The following is an 18144-nucleotide window of genomic DNA, read 5'->3' as shown; positions in this document are numbered from 1 at the left end:
AGTTCAATAATTCCTGCTCTGCGGCCATTCATTCTAGGGATGCGGCATATTGGACATGGAAAAACTGTTCTTCCTCCGACTCGCATCCAGCTTTCATATCGGTCAGAAATCATTGCAATCGTGTTATTCATGGATGTTTTGAACATCCAAAAGAAATATGCTAACCTCTCATCTTCGTCCACGAATAGATCTTTCTGGTTCTCAGCTAAAAGTGTCTCCAACAACTTCTGTCGCCCTTCCTTTCCTTCGCTTTTCTGTTCCGATGATACTATCGCTGTCTCTCCGACAGATAACGCATCTCTTTTTGGTGCTCTTTTCTCCTCTAATTCCACACTGGATGAGTCTAACATTCCATCTCCCTCTGATGCACCCCTTATCAATCCTGGGCTCCTCCATACATTCTCTTTTCATACAGTCAAAAAAGTACTCCTCTCTCTGGACACAAGCAAGGCATACAGACAAGATGGCATTCCTCATGTTTTGAAGGAGTGTGCTTCAGAACTTGCATCCATGCTTGCTCATTTGTTTTACTTTTGTTAAAAAACCCAAACTTTTCCTCGTTACTAGAAACGTGCTTTGGTTCAGCCTATTTTCAAGAAGGGCGATCGTTCAAACCCTTCCAACTACCGTCCTATTGCTCTGACTTCTACTATTTCCAAAGTCTTTGAATGACTTCTCAATTCCCATTTCCTCAAGCATCTTGAATATCCCAGTCTTCTATCTGACCATCAATATGGCTTTTGCAAGGCAAGATCTAAGAACAAGGCATGATATTCTTTCTTACATTACAAATGTCAGGGCCTCTTCTCTGAGAGACTTTGGGGAATCTTTTGGTGTAAGCCTTGCTATCTCAAAAGCTTTTGACAGAGTTCAGACAAATTGAGCTCGTGTGGGGTGCATTTGTGTCTGTCAGCCTCTGCAGCTCATTCTCATATTCGGCTAACAGTCGGTTATATAGTCGGAACAGATGTAATCCGCAGATTGGCAGGAAGTTTTCTTTTCTCTCAAAAAAATGTCCAACATTAACATTGTCGTCCACTCATCTCATTGGCCAGTCTATGACTAATCTACAAAGCAGTGGTGACACGATACCACCCTGTTTGCACACCTTTGATTACCTTAAGCCACCCAGTATCTCCATGACTCGACCTCATGCTACACTCACAGCCATCATACAAATCTTTGATGATGTTTCACAACTTTTTGTGGAATGCTGTAGACGACTAAAATCTTCCAGTGTGATGGTTTGTGAATGCTACCTACCGAAGGCCTTGATAAAGTCAATGAAGTCAGAGGTTATAGAGAGCAAGGCATCCTTTGTCTGAATATTTGCTCCGAGCAGGATATGCCAGGATGAAAACCATCTTTTTCTTCCCTTAACTTATTGTCCACACCATAGCGAATATTGGTTAAGATGACCATGCAGAATACTTCATATGTGCTTGTGATTACTTTGTACTTTATATGAGGAACGTGTTGTGCCGAGAGTTCACAAGATGATGTAAGACCCATAACACCAACTCCATAATTGTTTGTTTTAATTGTTCAGGCATCCGCAATTGTGTTCCCCATACCCAAATGCAATGCACATGTTCAATAATAAGGTAAGAAGTGTTTGATACAATGCGTACTCATGTAGTCATGCATCCTGAAACCTTGATCCATCACTGTCATCATTACTCAGATTTTTTTCTTCTTGAATTGCCAGTGGATGTCAAATTTCTATGTTTTACAAGATGGATAATAAATTATCTTGAATGTTGAACATGCCAAACGTGCATTGTGTGTACGAGGAAATCACTTTCACCCTAACCTGAGCAAAGTCTATAGAGATGTACATGATGAGACTTGTCTATTCTGTTGGACGATTATCATTCTTTTAAGGGCTGGCAGGATAGCCCAGAGTTCTGCGCACTCACATCTAAGCTTTCTCACCTGGGTTACAATCTCGACCCAGCTACAAAGCATCACCCTGGTGTTTTGCAGGTAGGGCGTGTGCCGTCCCTTGGATAGACGTTAAACTGGATGTCCCATCTGCTACATTAGTTGCATAGCAAGTGGTCTGGTCTTCTTCGAGGTTCCTTAATACCAAGTTGCACTGCTTGCTACCCGAGAGTGTGGTTGCTGTTTTGGCAGTAGCTTCTGCGGTACAAATACATTGACCAGGTAGTTCACGTGTTTGATGTGAACGGCCTCCTTCCAATACGCAGGGCAACCAACATCGCTCTCTCCGTCGCCACAATGTATTATTTTGAAGTCTTGGAAATGAAAACAAAAGCTTTTTTCCATCTCTTTATGCTAGAAAATTGTTCAGGCTGCCAAATCGATGTCGTGTGCTGTTTAATCCACCATCTTCTGCCTGTGAATTATGAGCTTGGTTGTTAATTTTGGGTCCGTTATTTTTAAACATAAAAGGCTGCCAGTCGGGGAAATCTTGCATTGTGCACATCCTCTGAACTACTGGACATTTGCAGAATTTGGCGAAGAGCCCAAGTACAATATCTCTCCACATCGAGCTTGAGGTTTCGTGCAGTTTTGGAGTTTGGCCATGATGCCGGCGATAGCTCGTCTACTTGGCACGATGGATACCGTGGGATCTTTAACATCCAACAACTAATGCCAACAGATGGGACACCTAGTTTAGCATCCATCCCAGTGACAGCACACACATTGATGAATCACCCTGCCTGTAAAACAACGAGATGACAATTTCTATTTGGATTGGGATTTGAGCCCAGGCTAGATGGCTTAGAGGTGGGTGTGCATACCTTTAGGTCCTCACTGTGTGTGTTATTGTGTGTGTGTGTTATTGTGTGTGTGTGTGTGTGTGTGTGTGTGTGTGTGTGTGTGTGTGTGTGTGTGTGTGTGTGTGTGTGTGTGTGTGTGTGTGTGTGTGTGTGTACGTACTATTTTTTTTTTTTTTTTTTTTTTAAATAAACAGGAATTAAATTCCTGCGTGGGGCTAAGTGTAAAAAACTCTGACTCAACACGGGACTCGGACCAAGGACCTCCATCGCTTTTGCGGCGACAGCCCACTGCGTTATTGAGCCAGCCAAAATCTCCTCAGAATTTTCCACACTTAACACTGCGAGCTTGATCATGGCCGATGTCCTACATGCCTGCTAGGCAGACCCTGGATGTGAGCATAAGTATATGTATGCGTATGTATGTGTATGTATGTGTATGCAACTATATGCAGAAGTGCATTGGAGATTAACTCATCTACAATTTTTATATAAACAGGATTTAAATTCCTGCGTGTGGCTAAGTGTAAAAAACTCTGACTCAACACGGGACTCGAGCCAAGGACCTCCATCGCTTTCGCGGCGACAGCCCACTGCACTATTGAGCCAGCTGAAATCTCCTCAGAATTTTCAACACTTAACACTATATATATATATATATATATATATATATATATATATATATATATGTATATATATATATATATATATATATATATATATATATATATATATATATATATATATATATATATATATATATATATATGTATATATATATATATTTTTTTTTTTTTTTTTTTTTTTTTTTTAATATATATATATATTTGTTATTTTATATATTTGTTATTTTATATATACAGTCATGTGAAAAAGTAAGTACACCCCATGTAAGGTTTTGAATTTTTCAACATATTTCAACATACAGCTATTTTATCTTCATTTCAACAATATTGATAGATAAAGGTGATATAATATAACAAATATCATGAAACATTTACATTTTGTAGTCCATTGTATGATGTAAACAAACATAAATGCAAATTTCGCATGTGGAAAAAGTAAGTACACCCTTGGCTCTAATAGGTGGTATTGCCCCCTTTGGCAGAAACAACCTCAAGTAGGCGTTTCTTATAACTGTCTACTAGTCTCTGGCATCGACTGGGAGAAATTTTTGCCCACTCCTCCATGCAGAATTCTTTCAGCTGTGCGATGTTTGAGGGGTTTCTTGCATGCACAGCTCGTTTCAAATCCCCCCACAACATCTCAATGGGATTTAGATCCGGGCTTTGACTTGGCCATTCCAGAACCCTCCATTTCTTTATTTTCAGCCATTCCTTCGTGGATTTACTGGTATGTTTAGGGTCATTGTCATGTTGAAAGGTCCACCTTCGGTTGAGCTTCAACTTTCCGACAGATGGCCTCACATTATCCTCAAACACCCTCTGGTACAATGAAGAATTCATAGTGGATTCTATGATGGTGAGCTGCCCAGGCCCTGATGCAGCAAAGCTGCCCCAAACCATAATATTTCCACCACCATGCTTTACAGTTGGTATCAGGTTTTTGTGGTCAAATGCCGTCTTTGGTTTTCGCCAAACAAGTCTTCTGGTACTGTGGCCAAATAGCTCTACCTTTGACTCATCTGTCCAGAGCACATTGTTCCAGAAGTGCTGGTCTTTGCCTAGGTGTTCATTGGCAAACTTTAGTCCTGCCCTGATGTTTTTTCTGGACAGCAAAGGTTTCATCCTGGCACACCTCCCATGTAGATCAAATTTGTGCAGCCTCTTTCTAATGGTAGACTCGTGCACTTTGACATCAACAGTGGCAAGAGCTACCTGTAGGTCCTGTGATGACATTCTGGGGTTCTTAGAGACTTCTTTCAGTGTCTTGCGGTCTGCTCTCGGGCTGAGCTTGCTGGGGTGGCCTGACCTGAGCAAGTTGGCAGTTGTTTGGAATCTTCTCCACTTGTAGATGATCTTCCGGACAGTCGAATGATTGATTTCAAATTGTTTGGAGATCTTTTTAAATCCCTCCCAGACTCGAAGGCATCTATAAACTTCTTTCTGAAGGCCTCAGAGAGCTCTTTTGATCTAGGCATGGTGACGCCGCACACTTCAACAACAAAGAGCAAACCAAACTAAATGTCTGAGGTTTAAATAAGACAGGTTCCTCCAAGATCCTCTCTACGATGTTCTCATCATTTGCACCTGAGCTGGTGCACCTGATTCTAATTTTAGGTATTTGAAGTAGTGATAAATGTAGGGGTGTACTTACTTTTTCCACATGCGAAATTTGCATTTGTGTTTATTTAAATTATACAATGGACTACAAAATGTAAATGTTTCATGATATTTGTTATATTATATCACCTTTACCTATTAATATTGTTGAAATGAAGATCAAATAGCTGTATGTTGAAATATGTTGAAAAAGTCAAAACTTTGCATGGGGTGTACTTACTTTTTCACGTGACTGTATATGTATATATATATATATATACACACACACACACACACACACACACAGTCGTGGCCAAAGAATATTGGCACCTCTGCACTTTTTTCAAATAATACACCATTTCTTCCCGAAAATTGTTGAAATTAAAAAATATTTTCATATCCACAGATGTATTTCTTTTGTTTGCAGTGGAACAAAACAAAAAAGCTGAAAAAATGACTAAATCTTAGCTTATTCCACACAGAAATCCTAAAACGGCCCGGACAATATTATTGGCACCTTTTAGTAGTTAGAAATAATTCGATTTCAAGCAGGTGATTCTCCTTTACTTTGGAATTGAACTGAACTCACCTGTGGTGAGTTGCAGGTGCCTGCAATATAAAAATCACTCATTCAACCAGTTTGAATAGAGAAAAGGAGTTATTCTGCTGTTTTGTTTCGCTGTGTGTACTACAAAGGACATGGAGAAAAGAAAGAAAACCAGAGAATTGTCTGAGTAGGTCAGACACAAAATAGTTAAATAGTCAAGTAGGTCAAAAAAAGCATGGACATTCTCAAGGCTACATGTCCATCTCCAGAGACCTTGATGTTTCTGTGTCCACCATACGCAATTGTTATGAGGAAGGTTAAGGCCCATGGCACTGTAGCCAACCTCCCTGGACGTGGCCGCAAGAGAAAACTTGATCGAAGATTGCAGCGAAGGATTGTTTGAATGGTGGAGAAAGCACCTCAATCAACTGCCAAACAGATTGAAGCTGACCTTCAAACACAAAGTACGACAGTTTCAACTCGCACCATCCATCGCCAATTCAATGAAAGGGGGTTCTATGGTAGGAAACCCAGGAGGACCCCACTGCTGAGAGAGAGACATAAGAAAGCCCGACTGGAGTTTTCCAAAACACACCTGAACAAGCCAAACTCCTTCTGGGAGAATGTCCTGTGGACAGATGAGACCAAATTAAAGCTGTGTGGTAGAGCACATCATCTCTATGTTTACAGAAAACAAAATGAAGCCTTCAAAGAAAAGAACACCTTCCCTACAGTCAAAGATGGAGGAGGTTCAGTGATGTTTTGGGGTTGTTGTGCTGCCTCTGGCACTGGGTGTCTTGAATGTGTGCATGGCATCATGAAATCAGCAGGTGACCAAGGCATTTTGGAGCACAATGTTCAATCCAGTGTCAGAAAGCTGGGTCTCCGTCGAAGGTCAGGGGTCTTGCAGCAGTACAATGACCCCAAACACACTTCAAAAAGCACCCAGGAATGGTTCAAGACAACGCTGGACTGTTCTGAAGTGGCCGGCAATGAGTCCAGATCTAAATCCCATTGAAACCTGTGGGGAGATCTGAAAACAGCAGTTGGGAGAAGGCACCATCAAATCTGGGAGAACTGGAGCAGTTTGCACAAGAGTGGGACAAACTACCAGTAGAGAAGTGTAGGAAGCTCATTCATGGCTATAGGAAGCGCTTGACTGTAGGTATTTTGTCCAAAGGCTGTGATACCAAATATTAAGTCGAAGGTGTCAATAATTTTGTCAATGCCATTTTTTTTAATTTTGTGATTTAAAAGGAAATATCAAGTTCTGAATCAAAAACGAAGGTTCTGTAATGTTAACAGTGAAATAAAGGATTGTGGAGACCAAATACTTTTGTCAATTTCAACCAATTTTTAGAGAAAATTGTGAGTTATTTGAAGAAAGTGCAAGGGTGCCAATATTTTTGGCCACGACATTATATATATATATATCCATTACTTTGTCGAACATCACACGGAGCAATGATTAAAACCTGGGTGGGGGTGGGATCCTTCATGGTACACATTAGGGGAACACATGCGCTCCATCAAATGGACCGCTCGTAACCGCATGGTACACCCCTCCCATCTCGGTGCCCCTCCTCCATCGAGTTCCCCCTTTTATGAATGTCTGCTTTAAACAGTGACACGTTCTTTTGCACCCTTTGACGATGCTGTATCTAATCACACCAGGTTTCCTGTACAGTTCTGACCCCTTGGACTTGCACAGCGCCAATGACCCCGCACGGGGGACGCCGCTCGATGAGGAAGCCTTTAACGAGCTTTGGAATGGCAATAACTTCCGAGAACCGCGTGACGTATTGGCAGCCGCTTCAAAGTGCTTCTCGTCGTGTCCGAGTGGTGTGAGAATACCGTCTGAGCACAGAGAGCGTCTCCGCAGGAACTCGGCGAGATCCTGTCTCACTCCGATCGGGGACAGTGGGTCGTGTCACGCGTGCGCGCCATATACACCTGATGCCTCTTCGGTCTTCACCTGCACCGAATCTCGGACTTTTTTCTCGGCTTCGAAATTTGACACCTTGTTTATGGTTACGGTCGCCGATCCCAAGCGACGGACCACCATCAGCGAGGGGGTCTCGCAAAACGGCAGCTGCTCTTTGTCTCCGCTCCGTCCATTAAACGAGCGTTCGCCGTCATCAATCGCGACGTGCGCGCAATATTTACGCATTTGATCATCCTCATGACGATTCCGCTATTGCAACACGATGTTCCCCCCTTTTTTTTGTGCTTCCCAACATTGCGCAAGTCTCCGCAGCCGACATTCTCATGGAGCGCGCTCCGTGCGTACGAGGGTGAGGTCTTCCCAGCGGTCTCGGAGCGAAAGTGCCCGCGCAGTCTTCACTTTCACGTCACCATAACTTTTTGGTAATGAAGTCATTTTCCGATGCTGCCCGTTGCCCGGGGTGCGGTTGCAATAACAAAGGCGGTTCTGCCGCCTGGATAGATGGTCTGACAGATGTGCTCCGGCCGAAGCCAACATCTGCCATCCATTAGGAGCGTCGCAACGTCTTATGGTTGCGCGTTTTCAGCCGATTAGCCACAGCATTTGCTCACGTACGAGGCTGAAGGGTCGAGCTATTCGCTTCGGGTCTTATGGGATCGGGAATGGCGGCGTGACGTCACAACCCATCCTACATTGCGCAGGCGACGGCCCCTAATTCGCCTTGTAGTCCCAAGGCTTTCCATGATGTCGGATTCATGAGAGGGAGGGTTGAGGTCTTGGTCGTGTCACTGGATGCAGGACGAGGTCGTAGGTCACAAGGACACGGTGTTCTCTTACATGGATTCCGTTGACGTTGTGAGAAGCATTGGACCAATCAACTCGGTGTTCGAGTTTTGAACCTGAGATCCGTGCAGTACCGTGATCCACGTGCTCAGATGGGAACACCCAACAGGTCAACGCTTTGGTGGTTAAAATGGCTAATTATGGCACCATATAACCTTTACCCCCATCTACTCTCCTTTCACACGCCCATACTCTCACCCGCACACCCCCTCCCATCACACACACCTCTCCTTTCACTGACGTGTCCCCTTCCTTCATCCAGGACCATTCATCCATCCAGGTATCGAGAACATCATATGTGACGATCCTGTTTGGTTCAAAGGCTTCGCAGCCATCTTGGATTGAAGTATTTCTCAATGTTAATTCAAAGATCTTTAAGACTGGTGAATCCATAACTTAAATCCATCAGTGATGAACGGGATGGACTGGAACATTTTAAGTGCGAGAGGAAATTGTTCCCGTGTAACCATAATGGCCGCAATCGACCATTCAAAATGTCTACTTTTCACAATGTCCTATGTGACCAGTAGAAGTGTTTGTGCGCATGTTATCAGACAGGACACCACCATTAAAACCTGCCTGGTCTTTTTTATATACAATTGTCTACCCTGGCAGGAAATGGCCGACAGGTAACGCACAAGTGAAGAGCAAAATTCTGATTACGTACCTCGTCAATGGTGTTGCTAAACTTTACCTGTGATGATATTGCATCCATTAATCTTGACTTTTCTTCCCCTTTTATTCACAAGAGTACCAGTGGCATGGGAACAGTCAGGTTTCATACATGTTCCATTGTTTTTATTGGGGGCCTTGCTGGGTAGAGTCCAGAGGTACGCACACTCGCCTCTGGGTTTGATTTGAATCCCGAGCCACCTACAAAACCGCCATCATGGGCTTTCACAGGTTGGGTGATTCATCAATGTGTGTGCCATCCCCCGGAAGGATGGACGACTGGGCAGGCGACCTATCTACTGGAAAGTTTTTTGTTGTTGTTGTTGTTGTTGTTGTTGTTTTTGTATACAAGATCGAGGCTCGTGTAAGAGCTAACATTAATGACCAAAAAACAAACAAAAAACAAACGGACACATAAGACGAAATAAAGGGAGCGGGAGACAAGATGGGGAGAGAGGGGGAAGCACAGAAGTACAACATTTGAGAGTACGGATATCGGGAGATCTGTGGGAGGGGGAGGGCTTGGGGGGAGGTGGGAGAGGTTAAAAAAAAAAAACACATGGACACTGCTAGGACTTCCAGGAAAGAAGTTGGTATTTCAGAAAAAGTGGATCTGGGGTGAATTAATGGGGGTAGAAAAGATCTAGGTTTTCGATGGGGGAAGATAGATGGTGGTGAACAGCTGCTTTAAAGACCTGGAGGGTGGAGTGGGATTGAAGAGAGTGAGGGAGTTTGTTCCAGAGGCGGGAGAAAAGAGGATGAAGGTGAATAGAGAGTCTTGATTTTGGCAGTTTAACCATAAGAGGGTTGCAGGCAGATCTTGTGCGACCTGTAGGAATATTTGGGGGACAGAGCCCAGAGAGAGCTGGGGGGGCAAGGCCGGAGAGGAGTCGGTAGAAGACGGAAAGACTACCATCGTGCCTGCGGTGAGTAAGTGAGAGGCCCTCGGAGTTAGCTTCATCGCGGGAGATTCCGATGATTCTGAAAGTTTTGGTTTCAACAGCGTGAAGACGAGCTAGGTGTGAGGAAGGAGCACCGGCACAGAGGGGGGAGGTTGGTGGACGTTATAGATCCCACGGTGTCCTTCGCGAAGAGTAGGTGAGCCGTCCGCCGCACCCTGAACAAGGTATCTTCCGTACAGACTCCCACGTGCGGGGTGACTGCTGGGAAGGCAATGGCAACCCACCCGGTGTAACCCGTGCCCAGAAACTCCTTCTGCAGCGCCGAGCCTCTGTAACAGAGTCCGGCACGTTTGATTGGTCGAGAGAGACACCGAATATTTTTCACGAACATTCACTTGAGAAAACAAAATGGGTTGCCGTTACCATGTATTGAATAGGCTACATCGGCATGCCATAATCGTTACTCGGTTACAGCGGTGAATTCATCAAGTTACCATTCCAAAGATAACAAAAAAAAAGGTTGGAGAGGTTCGACGTTTGTGTTGTGGGAATTAAGCAAATATGAGAGAATATCCCCGAGAGAAAACCAAGAACAGGAGCTCGATGCATGAGAAAGAGAAACGATTCCATTCGGAGCTACATCTAGTGTTACATATTTATAAACTCGACGGGAGGGTGGGGGAGGGAGGTTGAACGGCGCCATTTTGAGCACTTGCAGAAATCAGCGATAATAATAATAATAATTCATTTATTTTGTATAGCGCTTTTCCAGAAGCCCAAAGGCGCTTTGACAGAGTGGAAAACATAATGCATAACAATACATGAAAACAACAATTGCAAAAAGACAAGAATCAAGAAAACAAACAGCAGCGATATACGGCATATATATAAGACAAGAATCAAAAAGACAAGACAAGAATCAATAGGGAAATATTTAAAGCAAAAGGAGGGAGAAGGAGAAGAGATAGTCAGGGGTTAAATGCTGTGGGTTGAATGTTGAATGCAGCGTTGAACAGGTGGGTCTTTAGTGATGTTTTGAATGTGGTGAGTGAGGAGGAGTCTCTGATGGTGTGAGGTAGTGAGTTCCAGAGGGTGGGAGCAGCGATGGAGAAGGCCCTGTCCCCCCAGGATCTGAATTTGGTCCGGATGGAGGGGGTCAGGAGGTTGGTACCAGCAGAGCGGAGGTTGCGGGTGGGAGTGTGTCTGGAGAGGAGGTCAGCCAGGTAGGATGGGGCCAGGTTATGGAGGGCTTTGTATGTCAAGAGGAGGATTTTGTACTGGATTCTCTGGGGGATGGGGAGCCAGTGAAGCTTGTAAAGGACGGGGGTGATGTGGTCACGGGTCCGGGAATGAGTGAGTAGACGGGCAGCGGAGTTCTGAATGTATTGGAGTTTATTGGTGATTTTTGAGGGTGAACCATAGAGGAGGCTATTGCAGTAGTCCAGACGGGAGGTGATGAAGGCGTGGATGAGGGTTTCTGCAGCCGTGGAGGAGAGGGATGAGCGGAGACGGGCAATGTTTTTCAGGTGAAAGAAGGCTGACTTTGTGATCTGTTTAGTGTATTTGTCGAAGGAAAGGGTTTGGTCAAAGATGACGCCAAGATTCCGGATGTGAGGGGAGGTGGATACTGGGATACCGTCGATGTTGAGGGCAAAGTTATGGGTGGATTTTGTGAGCGTTTTTGGGCCAATGATGATTATTTCAGATTTATCACAGTTAAGCTTGAGGAAGTTGATTTGAAGCCAGGATTTTATTTCAGTGATGCAGTTTGTCAGGATAGAGTGGGTGTCGGTGGAGACGGACTTGGTGGAGATGAAAAGCTGGATGTCATCAGCGAAGCAGTGGAATTGGAGACCATGACGGCGGATTAAGTGACCGAGCGGGGACAGGTAAAGGATGAAGAGGAGGGGGCCAAGAACTTAACCTTGGGGGACACCTTGGGGGAGGGGAGCAGTGGGGGATTTGCAGTTATTGATGGAGATGAACTGGCATCTGTCAGAGAGGTATGATTTAATCCAAGAGAGGGCAGTGCCGGTGACGTTAAAGGTGGATTCAAGTCGGGTGAGGAGGATAGTGTGATCGATGGTGTCAAAGGCAGCGCTGAGGTCGAGGAGGACGAGAATGTTGAGGTTGCCAGCGTCAGAGGAGAGGAGAAGGTCGTTGGTGATTTTGAGGAGAGCAGTTTCAGTACTGTGGTTGGAGCGGAATCCGGATTGGAATGTTTCATACAAGTTATTGGCAGAGAGATGATGTTTGAGTTGAGTGGCTACAGCGCGTTCCAAAACTTTTGACAGAAAGGGTAGGTTGGAGATGGGTCTGAAGTTGTTTAGGGTGTCAGGGTTTAGACCAGGTTTTTTTAGAATGGGGGTAACAGCAGCAATTTTGAGGGAAGGTGGGACGATGCCTGTAGACAGGGAGGAGTTTATTGTTGCAATGATAAGTGGAGAGAGAGCAGGGAGGGAGGCTTTGACAAAGCTGGAGGGGATGGGGTCAAGAGTGCAGGTGGCAGTTTTCATTCCTATGAGGAGTTCAGAGAGGTCAGTAGGAGAGATTGGGGAGAACCGAGACAGGGGATGGCAGGACAAGGGGGGGCAGGTGGTTGGAGGGGGAGCGGGTGCGGCGGTGGTCAAGCTGTTGTAGATGTTGTCAATTTTGCGTTGGAAGAAAGAGAGGAAGGAGATGCAGTTGTCTACTGTGAATGACTGGGTGGTGGTGTTCAGGGGGCGGAGGAGTTTGTTTATTGTCGAGAAGAGTGCTTTTGGGTTTCCGGAGCCAGAGTGGATAATTTGAGAGTAGTAGGCAGAGCGGGCGCGGGAGAGGGCATCTTTGTAGTGTTGTATGTGGTCCTTGTAGGCTTGGGAGTGAACTGTGAGACCCGTTTTATTGCGGAGTCTTTCAAGTTGGCGAGCACGAGTTTTCATCAGGTGGAGTTCAGGGGTAAACCAGGGAGCAGAATGGGTGAAAGAAACTGTTTTGGTTTTTACAGGCGCAAGCTGGTCAAGGCAGGAGGAGAGAGTGTGGTTGTAGTAGTCAGTGAGGTCGGAAGGGGTGTGGAGGTCAATGAAGGGAGAAGTGGACATTTTTTCAGAGAGGGTGGATGAGAATGAGGTAGGTGAAAGAGCGTTTAGCTTACGGAAGTTGATTGTGCGATAATGCCTTGGTGTTGGGGCGGGGATGTTGATGGTCAGAGTGATGGCTAAGTGGTCAGAGAGGGTGAGGTCGGAGCCATAGAGATGGTGCAAATTTAATCCAGTGGAGCAGACAAGGTCCAAAATGTGACCACGGATATGGGTAGGAAAGTCGACATGTTGAGTGAGGTTAAAGCAGGTGAGTAAATCAGTGAAGTCAGTGGTTATTGTGGAGTCAGTGGAGTCCATGTGGATATTGAAATCACCAAGGAGGAGGATTGAGGGGGAGAGGGAACATAGCTGGGTCAGAAAGTAGGAGAAGTCAGACAGGAATGATGGGTGTGGTTTGGGAGGGCGGTAGACGACAGCCATGACTGACTGCGTGTGACCAGAGAGTTTTAAAGCCAGGTGTTCAAATGATGGAGCAGATGAGATGGAGATGAGGTTGGTCTTGATGTCTTGACGGTGGATAACGGCAATTCCACCACCTCGGCCCTCCGAGCGTGGTTTATTGACGTAGGAATATCCACTGGGTGTGGTGAGGTTGAGTGTGTAGTAGTCCAGAGGTTGTTGCCAGGTTTCGGTGAGACAGAGAAAGTCCAGTTTGTTATCCAGGATGTATTCGTTCAGGATGAGGCATTTATTGTTGAGGGACCGGGTGTTGAACAGGGTGAGCTTGATGTTGTTTTGAACAGCGATGAGGAAGAAGAACCCCCAATCGGGCAATGGCTTCCCTCCCCAAGTGACCGAATAGCTCTCGGGATTCAGGAACCTCAGCCCAAGTACAGATGGCGTCTGTCGAGGTCGAATTCTATTTACGAGGATCGATCCAGCAAGTAGGCCGAGGCAGCCTCTGTTAGAAGTAAACGAGTATGAAATTAGGGTAAAATCGTTCAGTTAAAAGGTTAAAATTGATTGTAGAGTCAGGTAGAAGAAATCTGTTGAAGGCCTCAGGCGTGATGATCGCCCCTCGTTGGGTCAAATATATCGAACACTATCGAGCAGCAGTCGGTCAGGGTGGCGAAGGTAGATCGACGACTCTGAACATGAAAGACATTGTGGGATTTTTCTTTGTTACCTCCACCAACGGTCAATGCCTTGCAGACAGGTATCCGGCTTAACGTCCACCTGATGCACAACGTACACACACCTTGATGAATGGCCTTGCCTGCGAAACACCAGGATGGCAGTTTATATGTTGCCCGACATTCCAACCCAGGCTCCACAAACTCGAGGCGACATCCTGCCAGCCCAATTCTACGACAAGGCCTGGCAGAACTCGGATTGAAGGAGGATGAGTTAATGGCAGCCATTTTTAAAATTTTTAACTTAATCATACATTGAAAGGGAACACCAGGCAGAGCAAAAGGGGATTAAAGGGATCATCATGGAAATGGAAGGGAATAAAGGGACTGCGAACATCCCTCTTTCTCTTTCTGTCTTTCTCTGCATGGTGGTCTCTTTGGTGGTCTCTTTGCCCGAGGCCTGGTTCCCTGCTGCTGAAGCAGTCTCGTGGAAGGGATTATCCTGGAGGGTTTTGCTGCTGCCTTCTCCAGCGTTCGACGTCACCACAGGATGTGGAATTTGTCTGGGGTGCTGGTGCACAATGTCGTACTCTTTGTGAAGAACACCTTGGGATCATTAACATCCATCGTAGGCAACCGAGGCGATTTATCGTCAGCACTGTGGGGCTGAGCTCAATATTCCTACCCAAATCGGCTCCTGTCGAACTTCGGGCCTGGCAAGCCGGTTCGTGGAAGACTTTTCCCCCGGCCAGCCCCCCGCCCCCCCCCCCCCCCCCCAAGACCATGTGATTCATTGGGACCATTGAGCTAGTAGGAGTAGTAGTTAGTAATCTTGAGGAACAACTGATGCTGGCGGATGTCGGGCCTGGCAAGCCGGTTCATGGAAAACTTTTCCCCCGGCCAGCCCCCCCCCCCCCCCCCCCAAGATCATTGTGATTCATTGGGACTATTGAGCTAGTAGGAGTAGTAGTTAGTAATCTTGAGCAGAAACTGATGCTGGTGGATGTCAGGCAAGTCGGTTCGTGGAAGACTTTTCTCCCGGCCAGCCCCCCGCCCCCCCCCCTCCCCCCCAAAGATCATTGTGATTCATTGGGACTATTGAGCTAGTAGGAGTAGTAGTTAGTAATCTTGAGCAGAAACTGATGCTGGTGGATGTCAGGCCTGGCAAGTCGGTTCGTGGAAGACTTTTCCCCCGGCCAGCCCCCCAAGACCATGTGATTCATTGGGACCATTGAGCTAGTAAGAGTAGTAGTTGGTAATCTTGAGCAGAAACTGATGCTGGTGGATGTCGGGCCTGGCAAGCCGGTTCATGGAAGACTTTTCCCCCGGCCAGCCCCCCCGCACCCCCCCAAAGACCATGTGATTCATTGGGACCATTGAGCTCGTAAGAGTAGTAGTTGGTAACCTTGAGCAGAAACTGATGCTGGTGGATGTCGGGCCTGGCAAGTCGGTTCGTGGAAGACTTTTCCCCCGGCCAGCACCCCAAGACCATGTGATTCCTTGGGACCATTGAGCTAGTAGGAGTAGTAGTTGGTAATCTTGAGCAGTAACTGGTGCTGGCGGATGTCGGGCCTGGCAAGCCGGTTCCATGGAAGACTTTTCCCCCAGCCAGCCCCCCAAGACCATGTGATTCATTGGGACCATTGAGGTAGTAGGAGTAGTAGTTCGTAATCTTGAGCAGCAACTGGTGCTGGCGGATGTCGGGCCTGGCAAGCCGGTTCCATGGAAGACTTTTCCCCCGGCCAGCCCCCCAAGACCATGTGATTCATTGGGACCATTGAGCTAGTAGGAGTAGTAGTTCGTAATCTTGAGCAGCAACTGGTGCTGGCGGATGTCGGGCCTGGCAAGCCGGTTCATGGAAAACTTTTCCCCCGGCCAGCCCCCCCCCCCCACCCCCCCAAGACCACGTGATTCATTGGGACCATTGAGCTAGTAGGAGTAGTCGTTAGTAATCTTGAGCAGCAACTGATGCTGGTGGACGTCCCATGCGACTCGGATGACACACTCATCGTTTGCAATTCCGAGCTTGCTCGATGTGATGATAACAGAAGTGAAACATCGGTGGGAGTTGCCCCGATCCAAGGGACGTTCAGCAGGCTCTCCATGCAACATACTCACCACGGAATTGTTTGTTTGTTGTTAAACTGGCCTGTCATCCACTATTGTGAGTATCTTGTGGATGGCACGCTCCAGATTTATGACGTGATGTTTACTTTGAGAAAGGAAAGCGAACAACGAGGTAAAAAGGAACCTCCGGTGACAATGGAGGAAAGCTCGGAGAGGACAATCTGCCTCTTGACGACCGGGCAGACAGATGTTTAAAATTATGTTTGGAACAAGCGGGACCATTTCACGACCATCTCATTCCTTCCTTTGCAATAGTTCCGAGATGTCTGGTCGTGGGTCCGAAGGCTGCCGTAACTCGTACTATTGCGCCACGCAGCACATCAGAGGTGACGTTAAGCCGGCTGTCTCATCTGTACTTTAATGTTCCTATGGAAGGGGAACATAGCATTGACCACTTTGCCTCAATGGGAATGGCAAGTCTCAAATACAACTGCTACTTATTAAACGACCCCAATTGTTGGCACCTTGTGGGGTTGACTGGGGAACGTTTTTGGCCCATTTCACACACCGGCCTCACCAGGCCTGACCATCGACTGACGTCACCAGGAACTTGGCATTTGTTCATGACTCTGGAAAGGCGTTCTTTAACATCCGCGGACGATCGGTGCTGGCAGACGGGTCCTCCGGCCTAACGTCAATCGGATGGTCGACACCCTGCCTGCGAAACACCAGGGTGAGAGTTTATAGCCGGGTGGAGTTTGGGACCCTGGTTCGACAGCTCAGAGGCGAGTGTGCATACCTGTGAGCTACCATAATGGCTTGCCTCGAGAGAGACATGAAATCATTGCTGCCTTTGGCGGCCCAGACTTACATACGCAGCTGCAAACACACGTTTAAAGCAAGAAGTAAATCATGGTGGTGTGGACATGCCTTAGGCCTGATGGTCACACGGCCTCGCCCTTTGTCTAAGTTTCCTTGCATCCACGTGATGTATGTTAACCTCTACGTGTACTTCGCAGGTGTTGGCTGAAGTTCTGCGACAGCTGTATGGGCTCCTGAAACACGCTGCGAGCCGCGACAACGACCAGGTCACCGCATTGCATGCCCGTGTTGCCCTGGACGAGTTGGACCAGATTATGCGCGGTTTACTCTTTCCGTCGGACAACCTCCACAAGCGTATTGTGATACTGCCCTGACGACCCGTCCGCCATGCTCAGGAAGGCATCATGGCAGATTCCAAGTTAATCCCACCACCCATCGGTGACGACTCTGTCTGTCTGTGTCTGTCTGTCTGTCTGTCTGTCTGTCTGTCTCTCTGTCTGTCTGTCTCTTTGTCTGTCTGTCCCTCTGCCTGTCTGTCTGTCTGTCTCTTTGTTTGTCTGTCTCTCTGCCTGTCTGTCTGTCTGTCTCTGTCTGTCTGTCTCTCTGCCTGTCTGTCTCTTTGTCTGTCTGTCTCTCTGCCTGTCTGTCTGTCTGTCTCTTTGTCTGTCTGTCTCTCTGCCTGTCTGTCTCTCTCTCTGTCTGTCTCTGTCTGTCTGTCTGTCTCTCTGTCTGTCTCTCTGTCTCCCTCTGTCTCTGTCTCTGTCTCTCTCACTGCCGACTCAATGGCATACTGCACCCTGTACCGCCACCATAAGTTATTGTAATAAAGCTACCTTCCTCAATGAAACATTGCCCTCTTGCTGCACGTACACGCACCCTCTACCCCTCCCTGTCCTCAGGCGTCCTCCCCTCCAGACGACAAGTCCGACACACGGAGCACCCCCAGAGGAATGCAAGGGAATTGGCTCGAATCACGGGAAACGCTCGGGAGGAATCGCAGGGCCAAAGTCGACAGAGAATTTTGTCTGTCGAAGAATAATTCTCGTGCGAGAATATTTCGGGGAAACGCTCAAAACGCTGTGTTGATCGTGTCCGTCATCGCACATCAGAATGATGCTGATCTTTGGGGCCATGTTACCATATAGTGGGGCGGCTTAGCCCAAATATTCAAAAGAATTGTGCATTTTGTGAAACAAGCACCAAATTTGGCACAAATGTACATTAATA

At 46.7% G+C, this 18144-nt stretch overlaps 1 protein-coding gene across 1 annotated transcript in view; it reads left to right on the top strand.

Annotated features, from left to right (window-relative positions):
- Positions 1-17764, top strand: part of TANGO6 (transport and golgi organization 6 homolog) — a gene marked incomplete in the record, with an annotated part of 435716 nt that extends 417952 nt beyond the window's left edge. Inside the window, 1 exon segment of the mRNA XM_078784327.1 lies at positions 17115-17764. Within this exon segment, the coding sequence (XP_078640453.1) occupies positions 17115-17291 (177 nt within the window).
- Between the last annotated feature and the right edge of the window lie 380 nt (positions 17765-18144).

The sequence above is a fragment of the Myxine glutinosa genome, chromosome 9 (genome assembly GCF_964187855.1).
Source record: "Myxine glutinosa chromosome 9, kmMyxGlut1.1, whole genome shotgun sequence".
Lineage (NCBI taxonomy): Eukaryota > Metazoa > Chordata > Myxini > Myxiniformes > Myxinidae > Myxine > Myxine glutinosa.
Note: the sequence above shows the minus strand (reverse complement) of the source record. Positions and strands in the feature narration are given on the sequence as shown.